Below are 14,471 nucleotides of genomic sequence, written 5' to 3'. Positions count from 1 at the left end.
GAAAAAATAATATTTATTTCTTTACAACAGCAAATCAGATACAAACACTACTGTGACCGTTGCCCTGATGAGATTCTCCCAGCCTTTTCTGATTATTCCCATGGTAGCCATTTTCTGATTAGTCCCGCCTCCTAAACCAGCCAGTTTGGTGTAGAAGTTAGGAGTGCGGACTTCTAATCTGGCATGCCAGGTTCGATTCCTCGCTCTTCCCTCACATGCAGCCAGCTGGGTGACCTTGGGCTCGCCACGGCATGATAAAACTGTTCTGACCGAGCAGGAATATCGGCACTCTCTCAGCCTCACCCATCCCACAGGGTGTCTGTTGTGGGGAGAGGAAAGGGAAGGCGAATGTAAGCCGCTTTGAGCCTCCTTCGGGTAGGGAAAAGCAGCATATAAGAACCAACTCTTCTTCTTCTTCTTCTTCTTCTTCTTCTTCTTCTTCTTCTTCTTCTTCTTCTTCTTCTTCTTCTTCTTCTTCTTCTTCTTCTTTAGTAGGCATTTTTTGACTGCACCAGCAATTGTTTATCACACACATCCCTTCTTTGGGCTTGGAACCCATGTATTTCAGAAACATGCAGGATGCTAGGAACCTACGGAAAAGTATCTCAGACAGGCAGGTCTCTGGATAAGCAGCATACAAATGCCTTGAACAAAATATATGGCCCATCTATAATGTTTAACAGCTATGTAAGAGCTGGCCTGAGTGTTGAATTTGCCAAGGTTTTCTACTGACATATCTGTCATGTTTAACAATTATATAACTGCTGGCATCAGTGTTGAATTTAACATGGTTTTCTGCTGTTTTTTTCCTCCCATTTTGTATATTAGAAAATAAAAGATTGCAGCAGCTATTTCTGTGCTTTAAAAGTGCATCTTGCGAGATGCCAAGCTGTAGCCATCGCTTCAGGTGTAAACAGATCGCTTGCACAAAGAGTTTGTTACCAGAATTAGCTGGCCTGGTCATTCATTTGAGACGGCTCCCCTATCAGCCTTTCACTGACATTGGCTTCTCTCTTTCCTGCTTCCTAATGAGCCATGGGAAACCGACTGCACCGTTTTCATTCATACAGTTCCCACCTAGTCTGTAGAAATGCAAACTGCCTTCTTTTCTTCAGATATCATCCTCCCCTCCAACTACAACGTGAATGGTTCTGAGTGCACAAATGATAGAATCATAGAATAATAGAGTTGGAAGGGACCTCCTGGGTCATCTAGTCCAACCTCCTGCACTATGCAGGACACTCCCATCCCTATCGCTCATCCACTGTAACCTGCCACCCCCTTAAATCTTCCCGGAATCAGCCTCTCTGTCAGATGGCTATCTAGCCTCTGTTTTAAAATTTCCAAAGATGGAGAACCCACCACCTCCCGAGGAAGCCTGTTGCACGGAGGAACTGCTCTAACTGTCAGGAACTTCTTCCGGATAGCAGACTTCTACCCCCTCTCAGTTCTAGAGAGGCCAAATTGTGTAGAGAAAGTCTACGCAGTCCCGTATTATTGCCAGTGGGCAATAATATACACACACACACAAAAGGATACACAGAATCAAGCAATGGAAAAAGACACAATCCATTTATTGCCTGCTGGACACAAGAATATAAAGGCATCTTGAAGCAAAGTTGTCCATACAGTTGTCAGCTTAGATATTCTTAATTCCAATGGAATCAGTGTTAATATTCTCCACTCCAATTATAGTCCCCAGTTGTAGCGACATGAATGTGGGACATGAACTCAAACTGTGGGGGCAGTTTGGTGTAGAGAGCCAGTTTGGTGTAGTGGTTAGGAGTGGAGACTTCTAATCTGGCAAGCCGGGTTCGATTCTGCACTCCCCCACATGCAGCCAGCTGGGTGACCTTGGGCTCATCACAGCACTGATAAAACTGTTCTGACCGAGCAGTAATATCAGGGCTCTCTCAGCCTCACCCACCACACAGGGTGTCTGTTGTGGGGAGAGGAATCCTTTGCGTAGAGAAAAAGGGCATATAAGTACAAACTCTTCTTCTACTACTAGAGACAGATCCACAGGATCCAATCCAAGAACCTGGATTCAGCAGGATGATATTGGGGGAGGGGGTGCACACTAAAACACTGCTGTCTCTGAAGCATAGTTCTGACATCTCGTTGACATTTGTAAGGTCTGGGCCAGGTGGGAAGCAGCTAGGTTGACTTGGCAAAAAATGAGCTGGTGAGAAAAAGAGAGAGAGAGAGAGATGATTCTGCAAACACCTCCAAAGGGGAATCAAGTGATCCACACCTCGGATCCGCAAGCATCCTGATCTCTGGGCCGATCAATAATTCATGGCCCCATCAGCAATCCTCCGAAGGGCGCTGACCCCGCACTTTGGTGCAGCCAGTCGGTAATGTGCGGCGGAGAGATCCCATCTTCCAAATCCCAGGGCGCCAGGCCAAGCTAGGCTACGATTGCATTTTCAATTAGCTCCTGAGTGAGCGCTTGGCATACGTCGAAGGCAGCCGATGCACAATTAGCTGATTGTTGCCTCCAGCTTTGTGCTGAGAGGGTGGATTTTTGTGTTTTGTTTTGTTTTCGGAAGGACCAAAGGAAGACGAGTCGGGGTGGCAGCCAGAGGCTTTGCTTGAGGACTAAGAGGAGTTTCTCAACCCGAATGCAGCTTTGCCTGCTAACTTAGCTGTTATTAAGGAGCGCTTGGAGTGGCTTCCGGGAGTGTGCCGGGAGATAATCGCAGAAAGGACGCTATCTCTCTCGTGCGCACGGTCTCGGTTTTTTCCCAGCAGTTCTGGGGGGGTCTGTTCTCTTCTTCTGATCACTGCCATGGAGCCTAACAGCCCTAAAAAGATACAATTTGCCGTGCCGTTATTTCAAAGCCAAATAGATCCTGAAGCCGCCGAACAGGTAAGCTGCTTTGATCTTGGCTGCCTAAAGGAGAGGATGAAAGGGGCAAGGAGGGGCTCAGACCGTAGGAAAACTGCATATCATTCAGCAGAGGTTATGACATCCTGTAAGGTGTGCTTTTAGTGGAGGGCACAGTTCTCTTTGGGATATATGAGCTTTTCTCCCCTTGAGCAAATATTGGTTTACCTCATTAGAACAGACAACTTGTTGTAGCAATAGCTCTGTGTTTTTTTACCATTACGTCTCTCTCTCTTTCTCTCTCTCTCTCTCTCTCTCTCTCTCACACACACACACACACACACACACACACACACACACACACTATATGTATGACTCAGTATAAAAATATAGTTGAGGGAATGTCAAAATAAAGAAGAGATATCTGTGTATCCCGTATGTACACAAGGAATGCAGAGAGGTTTAATTGCTATTTCATAGAAGGGCAGGAGTTATTATCTGAAAGCAGTTGTCCTCAAACTTGAAAAAAGATGTTGAGAAAGAAATAAGAATATATATTCTTATTTCTTTCTCAACATCTGTCTTCAAGTTTGAGGACACTCAACTCAATATATATTCTTATTTATTTCTCAGCATCTTTGTTCAAGTTTGAGGACACTCAACCGCTTTCAAACATAAATATATGAATAAATTTTGTGTGCTTACCCAATATATTGTAAACCGAAGTATCCAAATCATGTAATCTAACACATGTATGCTTTATCATAATAATGCTGAAATCTTGAAAGTATTACGGGAAGTCTAAGAGCATATATATAATTCTGTGTTTTTACCCATACACAATGTATTGTAAACTAAAGTATCGAAAGCATGTGATCTAACACATGTATGCTTTATCATATGAATGCCGAAATCTTGAGAATATAATGGGAGATCTGTTTGGAGTCCATCTAGCATTATATGTCCCTGTCTCTGCAAGATCACTGACAATACAGGGTCACATGCATCACAAGGTTTGGTAGATCCTTGCTCTTCTATCACAAATATTCTGCAGGATGCAACAGCCTTTGCCAGAAAGAGCTGGTCTGATATTGCTAGCCGTAGAATGACCTCAGGTGCTGAGGCCATGTTCAAGAATCTTCTTGAGGGCGAGACGATCACACAGGGAATGTTTTGGTGAATGTGACATCTTCAGAGGAAGGAAATGTCTTATTACTAGACCCATGTTCCCCATTAAAACCCGCAAGGACTATTCCTACAGTAGTATTCAACCCATCATAAAATACCACTGTGTGCATAAGCTATCCTGCTTGATTGTTTCCATAGGTCATAGACATCACAATTGTTAAAGCCCAGCCCCCTTGTGTTGTATGGTCTTTTGTATGTCCCTAATAATGGATAAGGTATCTAAGGCAGAATGTCTTTGTCACCCAATGATCAAACTCTTTCTTCACTGGCTATGAATGCTATAGAGAAGAAATTTTAACAATCCCATTGTTATTTGATGGTTAGAATGACATTGCAAAGAGCTGCGGAGGGTCAAAGCAAGAGTCTGGATCAGCTTAGCAGGTCTTTTGATGGCTTCTCTTAAATAAAACGCCCAAGTCTAATCAAAAACATTCCAAAGAAGTTTGCCGTGTAGAACAAAAGAGACAAAAACAAACCTATTCAAAATACCTTTTGGGCTTGTGTAATTAGTGCTTTGGATCTTGACCAGCAGATGACTGCGAATGAATAAAGCGAATGAATATTCGTCAATACTTCTATTATACCACTGCTACTTGAGTAGATCTGACCCTGGTTATGTACTATCTGCATTTATTTTTTACTCAGTAGTTACAAAAAGCCAAAACCTTGACCAAAATTGAAAGCAATTTGTTTTATTCAAGTGTAATAACCGAGCATAAAACTTACAAAAAGGAACTTGGAAGGACAACAGATATAATAGGAGGAGAAAAATGTTTACTGAAAGAAAGGTTCTCTGATTAGGGTTTGGAGTGGTGAAATCTAGGCAAGACTTAATGGCAAGACTAGGCAAGAGATGACCAAAACAAAGAATTATTTTTCATCCGAGAAAATTTAAAGTAATTCCTATGAAAACTGAATGTTCAGAATTTCTCCTATCTAAATGTATACAAAACTTCAAAGCAACAGGGAGTGGTGGAACGTGGAGGGCATGTAAAGGAGCACCTGGGAGAAGTTCCCTATGACTTTAATGTCTCTAGTTTGCACAGGGACTTCCGTGCACACTCCTGAACCTCTTGAACTTGCAGTCATTTTGACAGGCACAGGTTCAGGAGCATATAGAATCAATCCTGCACAAATGAGAGACATCAAACTCACAAGGGATCTTCATCTGTCTTGCCTCTACCCAGCCTCCAAGTTTGGTGTGGATTGGATTCACGAGGTCCAAGTTATGGGCCCCTGACAATTTATTATTTCCCCAGAAAGCACTTTCCTGGGGGCACCTTCTTCGGGGGGCCATAACATGGACCCTGTAAATCTAATGCACACCAGACTTGGATGGTGGGTAGAGGCAAGTCCGTTCCCAGTTTGTGCCCATCCATACTGCTTTTTATGAATGGTAATCATGCTGATTGTTGTAGTAGTTGTTTTTAAGAGATCTCTTTGGGCCTGTGTTTCCCACAGATCAGGAAAAGAAGGCCTACACCAGCTTCGCTAGTCATTATGACCGATTCGCCTCCTGGTAAGTTGCTTCTGAAGCTTCAAACATGGCTGGATGTGGGCATCAGTGAAGAGCTGATCATGTCAAATGACTCGATAGGAAAAAGGAAACCAGAATTAGGAACAGAAAGATAGCACTATGGCTCTCTAGAGGTATAGAGTTTCTCAAAGAGGCAACGGGCTTGCAGATGACAGCTACTATTGATTTCCTCTTCCCTACATTATTTGTGTACATCATGGAGAGCTTCTGTTGGAGGATGGGCTGGAGGGTGGGCTGGATGTGGGACTTCCGAGGTGTTGCTATGACAATATACTCTGCCGGGGTCTATCCTCTCCTGAAACCCTGTCCTCTACAGGCTTCACTCTCCAAATATCCAAGAATTTCCCAATCTGGAGTTGGCCACCCTATACAGAAGATCTGATATGTAAGAGGCCTGATCTGGCTTAAGGTTTTGGTTATAACCTTTAAGGCAATATGCAGTCTGGGCCCAGTATACCTAAGGGATCATATCTCTGCCTACACTCCTCAAAGAGCCTTGCGCTCTACCACCTCCAACCTCCTGGTGGTCCCTGGCCCCGAGGGAGCCTGCTGGACCTCAACCAGGGCCAGAACTTTCTCCATCCTGGCTCCCACCTGGTGGAACGAGCTCCCAGAGGAGATCAGGGCCCTGACGGAACCCAAACAGTTCCGTAGGGCCTGCAAAAGGGAGTTCCTCTGCCAGGCGTTTGGTTGAGGTCAATCCGAACCACCACTTCCCACCGGCCCCCCTTGCCTCCCTCCGACATTCATTACAGATCCGCCCAAACCACTGGGCCTCATTACGAGTTAATCAAATGTTCCTAGTATTCTACTGTTCCACAATGTTTATTACTATCGCTATCTTGTTGTTATTGTTACTGTTGTTATCACATCACTATAAACTGAGTTAATTGTGTTGTTCCCGTTTCATGTAAACCGCCCTGAGCCTGAGCCCAAATAAATAAATAAATAAATAAATAAATAAATAAATAAATAAATAAATAAATAATGTCAGTAGACTACAATTCCCATGAGCTCCTGCTAGTACATGCTGGCAGGGGCTCATGGGAACTGTAGTCCATGGACTTCTGGAGAGCTACAGTTTGGCCACCCCTCTCTCCCAGCCTCACCTACCTTCCAGGGTCATTGTGCGGGTAAAATGGAAGGGAGGGCAATTGATCTATGCCACCCTTGTGCAGAATTAAAAGATACTGCATGTGACATTTGGACATTTGCCATCTTCCCGCCTGAAGTTAAAATGTTCCTGGGTTATAACATGATGCTTCTCATCTTACAGTGCAGCAACTTGAGGGGAAGGTCCAAATTTAGACCCACCTGCCGCTAATGCACCCTCAAAGCAAAGCCTCTGACAGATCCCAATCAATTTTCACCGCTATCCATTTAAACTACATTTGGAAAGCCCTGCGTCGATTTCCCGACGCTCCTTTCCCATTTTCTGTCGAAGCCTGACGGCATATTGCAGCCATTAAGGAACGCTAGGCGATGTCTCTCAAATGATTTGGGGCCTTGGCAGTGAGCAGCAGGGTTTTGCGGCAGATGGGAAGCCAGAGGTTCTTCCGTGGTGCCTTTGGCTGGGTAGGAAAGAGCTCTGCTTCTGTGGGACATTGCAGGCAGGCAGATGAGCCTGCAGCCATTAGGAAATGGGGTGAAGTGAAGGGGAAGTTCTGCAGCCAGCCCCAGAGCTTGCCGCACCACCTTGTTCCCAATTTCACACCACTGCTGATGTAGGTGGGAAAACCTCTTCCAGCCACTGCCCCAGTGGTGAGTGCAATGGAAGCAAAGGGGTGGCAGGTTACAGTGGATGAGCGATTGGGATGTGAGTGTCCTGCATAGTGCAGGGGGTTGGACTAGATGACCCATGAGGTCCCTTACAATTCTATGATTCTATGATTCTAGAAGTGCTGTACTCTTAGTGTCCCTTATTGTGCTGGTGGACAATGAGTCCAATAGGAGATGACAGTGTGATAGGGCAGCTAAGAGGGCGAATACGTTACCAGGCTGCATTGCGAGGAGTAGAGAATCTAGAACAGGCTTTCTCAATCCTGGGGTTTCTCAACAGTCCTGAGTTTCCTGAACTCAGTTAATTAATTTTTTTAAATATTTTTAATTTGTTAAACATTTATTGAGAGATATGATCATGTATGGTCACTTTAATTGTCCCTCCCTCCCAAAATGGCCAATTGATGGGTCTGGAGCAGGTGGGAAGGGTGGGCATCTACACAACTATGTTTCCCAACCATGTTCTGCATGATGGTGCCACTTGTGGGGTTTCTTGAAGCCTGGAGGATGTTTCAGGGGTTTCTCAATAGTACAGATGTTGAGAAAGGCAGATCTGGGGCAAGGGAAGGTAGAAAACCACACTATTGTGCATTGGTTAGGCCTCATTTGGAATATTGTGTCCAGTTCTGGGTGTCACAGTTCAAGGAGACTGGCAAGTTGGAACGTGTTCAGAGAAGGGCACCTGGGATGGTTGACGGGTTGGAATCTGTGCCTCAGAAGGAGAGGTTGACACAGTTGGGCATGTGTAGCTTGGAGAAGAGGAGGGAAAGAGGGAGTTTATCTACCTGTGTCTGACTAGGTAAAAGGTAGATTCAAGTGGGTAGCCATGTTGGTCTGAAGTAGCACCTTTAAAATCAACAAAGATTTATTCAGGGCGTGAGCTTTCGAGTGCTAAGGAAGAGTGCTTGCACTCGAAAGCTCATGCCCTGAATAAATCTTTGTTGGTCTTAAAGGTGCTCCTGGACTCTGATTTTATTAGGTAAAAAGGTAGGCATGTTGAAGAGGGGGCCAGGTTGTTTACTGCAGCTTTACTGGGCCCATTATGCACACCTTGAATAATGCACTTTGTGTGCACTTTAAAAGTAGATTATCCTGTTCTGCACAGGGAAATCCAGATGCAAAAGCATATTGAAAGTGCATTATCCAACATGGGCACAATGGATGAAGGACTAGGAGCAATGGGTTCAAATTAAGGGGAAGGAGGTTCCACTGATATATTAGAAAGCATTTTCTGACAGCAAGGGCTGTTTGTAGAGAGAGTATGCTGCCTTGGAGGGTGGTGGAGTTTCCCTTGTCGAAAGTTTTTAGGAAGAGATTGGATGAGCAGCCATCACTATGGTGTGATTTTTAAATCTCCAAGAAGGCGCGAGACTGGACTGGATGGCCCTTTGGGGTTTCTTGCAGCTCTGCATGATTCTGATTCCCCACTGTAGGGTTGCCCCCCCGCCTCCCCAAGGACCCAGGATGGGGAGTAGGGTTTCCAGATCCGGGTGGGGAAACCCCTGGATATTTGGGGATGGAGCCTGGGATGGACAAGTACCTGGAGTTGGCAACTCTACCTGTAGAATCACAGACAACAGGCCAGAACACATGCCTCTACAGGTGACTATCACTGGGATACATGGTCCCTGACCCAGAAATTGCAGCTGGTACAAAAATGCAGCTGCTAGGGTCCTCACAGGAACGTCTTGGAGGGCCCATATCCAGCCTGTGCTGAGGCAGCTGCATTGGTTGTCCCCCAACCGACTACTAAAACAGATTACAAAGACTGTCTGAAAGAGGCCATAGTCTGGTGATCAGTTGTAATTTTGGAGGCTAGAGAGCCTATTCTGCAGTTCATTTGCTCTTTGTGTTCATTTGTTCTTGCAATGATGCTAAGTCAGATCTCTATAGGAAATCGTCTCTATAGGAAATCGGCTTACAGAAAATCCTGTTTTTACAAAGTAGCCATATCCTGTGATATACCCATACGTAGCCCTATCCCTTGTCATTTTTGGTGCTTATAAGTACTTCAGCCATGCCTGAATATTAATATACACTTTCCCAAAGTTGGCAGAAAAGACTGCATCATTTTAGGACCTGCCTTGAGTGAAACTCAGATTTCTTATATTCCAAGTTTTATTTCTGGATTGCATTTGCTATAAGACTGTGACTTGATTACAATTGACAATTACAATTAATGAGCTGATTGCTGTCATTTTCCCTAAACTGATGCTCCACGGACATTGATAAAGAAATATTATGTTTTCAATGTATGCTGTTTGCCGAGTTTCCAGAGTGGCTATCTTGTTCAAGGACCTAGCAGAGCTTGAAGAAAGTGATACCTTTCCTTCCCTTGGTGTGTGGAGGGCACAGGCCTGTGAATATGGCTGGGAAAAGGCTATTTTGGGACAGGCACAGGGAATAAAAGGGAGAGTTCTGCGTTGGCTGAAGACAGAGCTAGATTTATACACAAGCAAAATAATGAGCTACAGTTCAGAGTTTCAGACTGTGTGTGGCATCAAGTCACAGCTGGCTCAGGGAAGCCCTTATAGAGTTTTCAAGGCAAGTGATGAGCAGAGGTGGGGCTATTATGCACGGCAGGAAACCTCACAAAAAGTCTGCAAAAAAAGGTTTTTTAAAAAAATTCTGCATGTGGCACTGGTTTTGCCATGGGAAACCCATCATAGTATTTTTATTTCACATGGCACTCACCCCTTATAACAGTGAGCCTGCATTTTCTGCATAATTTCCTCGCGCTACTGTAAACTTGCTTTGCTACAGCTTTTTCCTTTGTGCCAGTTCCAGGGATGCTTTTTCTGGCATGCATAAACATCACTGTGCTTTCAGTCTCCTTTCCTGATCTGTCTTTCACCAATGGCTGGATGGAAAGCCTATGAACTACGATTTGCAGGAGGCTCTGCCAGCAGCGTGTGTCAGTCAGGTGACATTGTTACTGACCACAGCCTACCAATGAGCTCCTAGTACAATGAATGAAGTACCCTCCCACTGGAGGAAAGCTCTCTCAAATGCATAATCGTTTACTTCGGTCTAGTATATTATGCAAAAAAACCCCATGAGGATCTCCCAGAATTACAGCTCATCTCCAGACTGTAAAAGGGGCAGTTTAAAAAGAGGCATTTAACAGCATCAGTGGACTGACTTTGGTGAAAACCTGTGAGTGCATAATAGCCCATGGTCGGCCATTGCCTGTGCCTTCATAATGCCCCCAGTCTTCCTTGTCCCATCCTAGTTATGACTGTGGTCAAACCTGCTTATTTTCCAAGTTCTGACAAGATTAGACCATCCATCTATCTATTGTCTATCTTTTCTCCCTGGGGAAAATGGAAGATGGACTGTATGTTATTGTATATATTTGTATATATTGTATATATATGAGGTTAGGGCTGCCTGATCTGGGTTGGGAAATACCTAGAGAATTTGGAGGAGCAAGGAGGGTGTGGGCTTTGGGATGGAGATGGACCTCAGTGGAGTATAATGCTATGGAATCCACCCTCCAAAGCAACTATTTTCTCCAGGGGAACTGATTTTTGGCACTTGGAGATGAGCTGTAAAACTAGGCGATCCCTAGGTCCCACCTGGGGACTGGCAACTTTAAGTGAGGCCCTTGTTCCCCGAGGCTTCACGCCCAAATCTCCGGGAGTTTCCTAGCTCTATTTTACTTTTTTTTTTCTTTAGTGGGGAAGGAGGCAATGCCAGGCTGCAGGGGAATCCAGCAAGACTTTCATCACAGGTCAGCATATTGGAAATTAGTGAAGCAGCAGAGTGCCCAAGGCTTACCATGCAGCAGAGCCCATCTGGTTGGCGTGTGCTGACAAGAAGCAAAATAGCCGACGGAGCCTCCTTCTCTTAGCAAACTAATACGAGTCCTTTAAGGCAGGGGTAGTCAACCTGTGGTCCTCCAGATGTCCATGGACTACAATTCCCATGAGCCCCTGCCAGCGTTTCCTGGGAGGGGCTCATGGGAATTGTAGTCCACGAACATCTGGAGGACCACAGGTTGACTACCACTGCTCTAGGTAAAGATCTCCACTTTAGACAGTCTAGAGATAGGATTCTAATCTAGCCTAACTAACTAGGATGGGGAGAGATGCAGGAAGCATGTCCTACCCTCATGGTGCCAAGATGGAGAGATCTGGTGGAGCGTGAAGAGGTGTCAAGCCGGAAGGAAGTTACCCTCAGAGGAGGAATTGACACGTCAAAGGGATAGCAGCAGGGCACTACAAAGCAAGGATGCCCAGGGTCGTGGCCTATCTATCTCTCTATATTGTTTTTAAGGATATTGTTGGGGATTTTATTGTATTTTATTCACATATTCCTGATCTCTAGCCTATATCGTTCTACTTGTAGTTTAAACCCATTACTGTGTGTCCTTTCCTCTGCAGCCAATGGGAACAGCATCCTGCCTTCCTCCAAATGACAACCTTTCAAATACTTAAAGAGGCCTATCATGTCCCCTCTCAACCTCCTTTTCTCCAGGCTGAACATTCCCAAGTCCCTCAACCTATCTTCATAGGGCTTGGTCCCTTGGCCCCAGATCATCCTCGTCACTCTCCTCTGTACCCTTTCAATTTTATCTACGTCCTTCTTGAAGTGAGGCCTCCAGAACTGCACACAGTACTCCAGGTGTGGTCTGACCAGTGCCGTATACAATGGGACTATGACATCTTGTGATTTTGATGTGATGCCTCTATTGATACAGCCCCAAATGGCATTTGCCTTTTTTACCGCTGCATCACACCGTCTGCTCATGTTTAGTTTACAATCCGCAAGTACTCCAAGGTCTCGTTCACACACAGTGTTACCTAGAAGCGTATCCCCCATCCAGTAGGCATACTTTGCATTTTTCTGACCCAGTTGCAGAACTTTACACTTATCTTTATTAAATTGCATCTTGTTCTCATTTGCCCATTTTTCCATTGTGTTCAGATCTCGTTGAACTCTGTCTCTATCTTCTGGAGTATTTGCCAATCCTCCCAATTTGGTGTCATCTGCAAACCTGATGAGTAGTCCTTCCACCCCCTTCTTAACATCCCTGCTGCGACTTGCTGCTCATTGTCTCCCGTGATAAAAAAAAGCATTCCCTTATCATGGGAATTATTATCCTCAAAATAATTTTCACAGTGATCTGCAAGAGGGAAGGAAGAATGGAATGCTACAGTATGTGCTGATTCACACAGTATGGAGCCAGGCAGAGTCATGCCAGCCCCAGGAAAGCCACAGGAGGGAGGCGAGATCATGAGGAAGCCCAAATCAACCCCGCGAACAAGCAGAGGGTGAACTGAGGAAAATGACTCGTGCGGAAGTGGTCCATATAAAGCTTTTCCTGGTGTTCTTTTTTAAACGAGGGATCCTAGGCCTAGTCTGCACACAATAGATAATGCATTTTCAATGCACTTTAGAAGTGGATTTTCCTGTTCTGCACAGGAAAATCCAGCTGCCAAAGCACATTGAAAGTGCATTATCCTATATGTGCAGACTAGGCCCTAGTCTTACACTGCCTGGATAGACATTCTATTTCTTAAAAGAAATGAAATTGACAACTTGGGAGGGGAAAGGACGGGAGAAGGCAGCTGGAAGCTCTTGCAGGCTCCCGGGGTTTCTCAGGCACTCCTCTGTGAGGGAAATATTGGCAGGAACGCTGGGAGGGTTGGAAAGGAGAGGGCAGCCTGCAGCCAAGCGTTTCTTAGCACCCCCCTCTGTGAGGCAAATATCAGGACAAGTACAGGGGAGGAGAAGGCTAGAGGGATTCTAAGAAGCACATGGAAGGTTTCTCTAGAGTTCCAGTGTTAAGGTTGAACCCTGATTATTGGTAGACTTAAGGGGGGAGGAGCTTGTTAAAAATAATCTTTAAATGCCTACGCAGTAATGGAACTTACCCACTGATGAAGGGCATGATAACGACCAGAAACTAGAAGCAGCTTGAAGATGGTACACAGCGGACAATCCCTGATCAAAGTGGACAGTGCAGGAGTGGGGGTCTGGCCTCCAAGGGGCAGAAGAAGAGAAGTGTGTGTTGGGGGTGAAATCTGTTCTGGGCAAAAAAATTGGAAAAATCTCAGCAGTGGCACTTAAAAAAAAACGGAAAAAACACAAACTGAATGCATGCTGAACACTGAAAGGTGAAGAATCAATGCAGAAGAGGAGGGGGAGGTGAAACTCTGACTGACATTCCCTTAAAAAGCAGGGTCAAATGTAGAAGTGAAAAATCATCAGAAGGGAATTCACTGAGAGTAACTGGATGTAACCGGAGGTAAGCCCTGGTGCAGAAATGACCCCTATAGTACACTTAAAACCCACTTTCATGACACGTTGCAACTGGATTTTACTGTGTCTAAGGGCAAAATCCACTTGTAAAAAAAATTGATGTGGATTGAAACTGCATTATTAGCAGCCATGTAAGTGCCCAGTTATACTTTGTGGAGGGCTAGGAATACTCAGAAAGACATGGCCCAGGGTGTAGTAACTTCAGGGAATATATTTTATCAAGATTTACGGGAATTATTCTGTTTATTTCCTGGTGAATGTCTCCTATTTTTTCCAGAGTATCGTTTTTGAAGAAAACGTTTGATGTTATATATTTTGCATTTAACACAGTGTGGTAGTCCCATTGATATTTTAAACTAACACACTCCCAGAGAAAGAGAAACAGCTCACCACTGGTAGGGTTCTTTTATCGCTTGGAATTTTTCAGGTGGATTTGTTTGGCTCAGGTTGACATCTCCTTCCCAACTGTTTGCTCTGTCCCTTCAGAACGTCTTTGATTCCTTTTGGACCGCTATGCAACTTCATAGATTTCTTTTCCCTGGAGGAGGCAGGAAAGAGAGATTGCCTTCGTTTTCTCGGGGAGGGAAGGTGGAGACACCAGGTCTCTTTCCGCACCCGTCTCTCTTCCAACACTTAGTGCAACCATCCTCCCTGAGTACCTATGCCTCATTAATTTTTGTTAAGAGCTATTACACTGTGCCGTAATGCCTCCTGCTGCCACTGCAAATTGCAATTCGCAAGCGTAAGAGTCTATTGCTGTTGGCATAAGCAGGAGCCGACCTGATGCGATGCTGTGTGGAAAATGGAACGGTTGCTCTGGCTGAATCGTTTCGATCTAATGGCTGTTTCTCAGAAATGATCCGAGCCGCC

At 44.9% G+C, this 14,471-nt stretch overlaps 1 protein-coding gene across 1 annotated transcript in view; it reads left to right on the top strand.

Moving 5' to 3' along the window:
• Positions 1 to 2,451: 2,451 nt before the first annotated feature.
• Positions 2,452 to 14,471, top strand: part of PPP1R1C (protein phosphatase 1 regulatory inhibitor subunit 1C) — a 52,688-nt gene continuing 40,668 nt past the window's right edge. The window contains exons 1-2 of the mRNA XM_077319540.1: positions 2,452 to 2,872; positions 5,480 to 5,537. Coding sequence (XP_077175655.1) covers positions 2,792 to 2,872; positions 5,480 to 5,537 — 139 coding nt within the window. The 5' untranslated portion in view covers positions 2,452 to 2,791. The remainder of the gene's footprint in view (positions 2,873 to 5,479; positions 5,538 to 14,471) is intronic.

Source organism: Paroedura picta, chromosome 2 (assembly GCF_049243985.1).
Source record: "Paroedura picta isolate Pp20150507F chromosome 2, Ppicta_v3.0, whole genome shotgun sequence".
Lineage (NCBI taxonomy): Eukaryota > Metazoa > Chordata > Lepidosauria > Squamata > Gekkonidae > Paroedura > Paroedura picta.
Note: the sequence above shows the minus strand (reverse complement) of the source record. Positions and strands in the feature narration are given on the sequence as shown.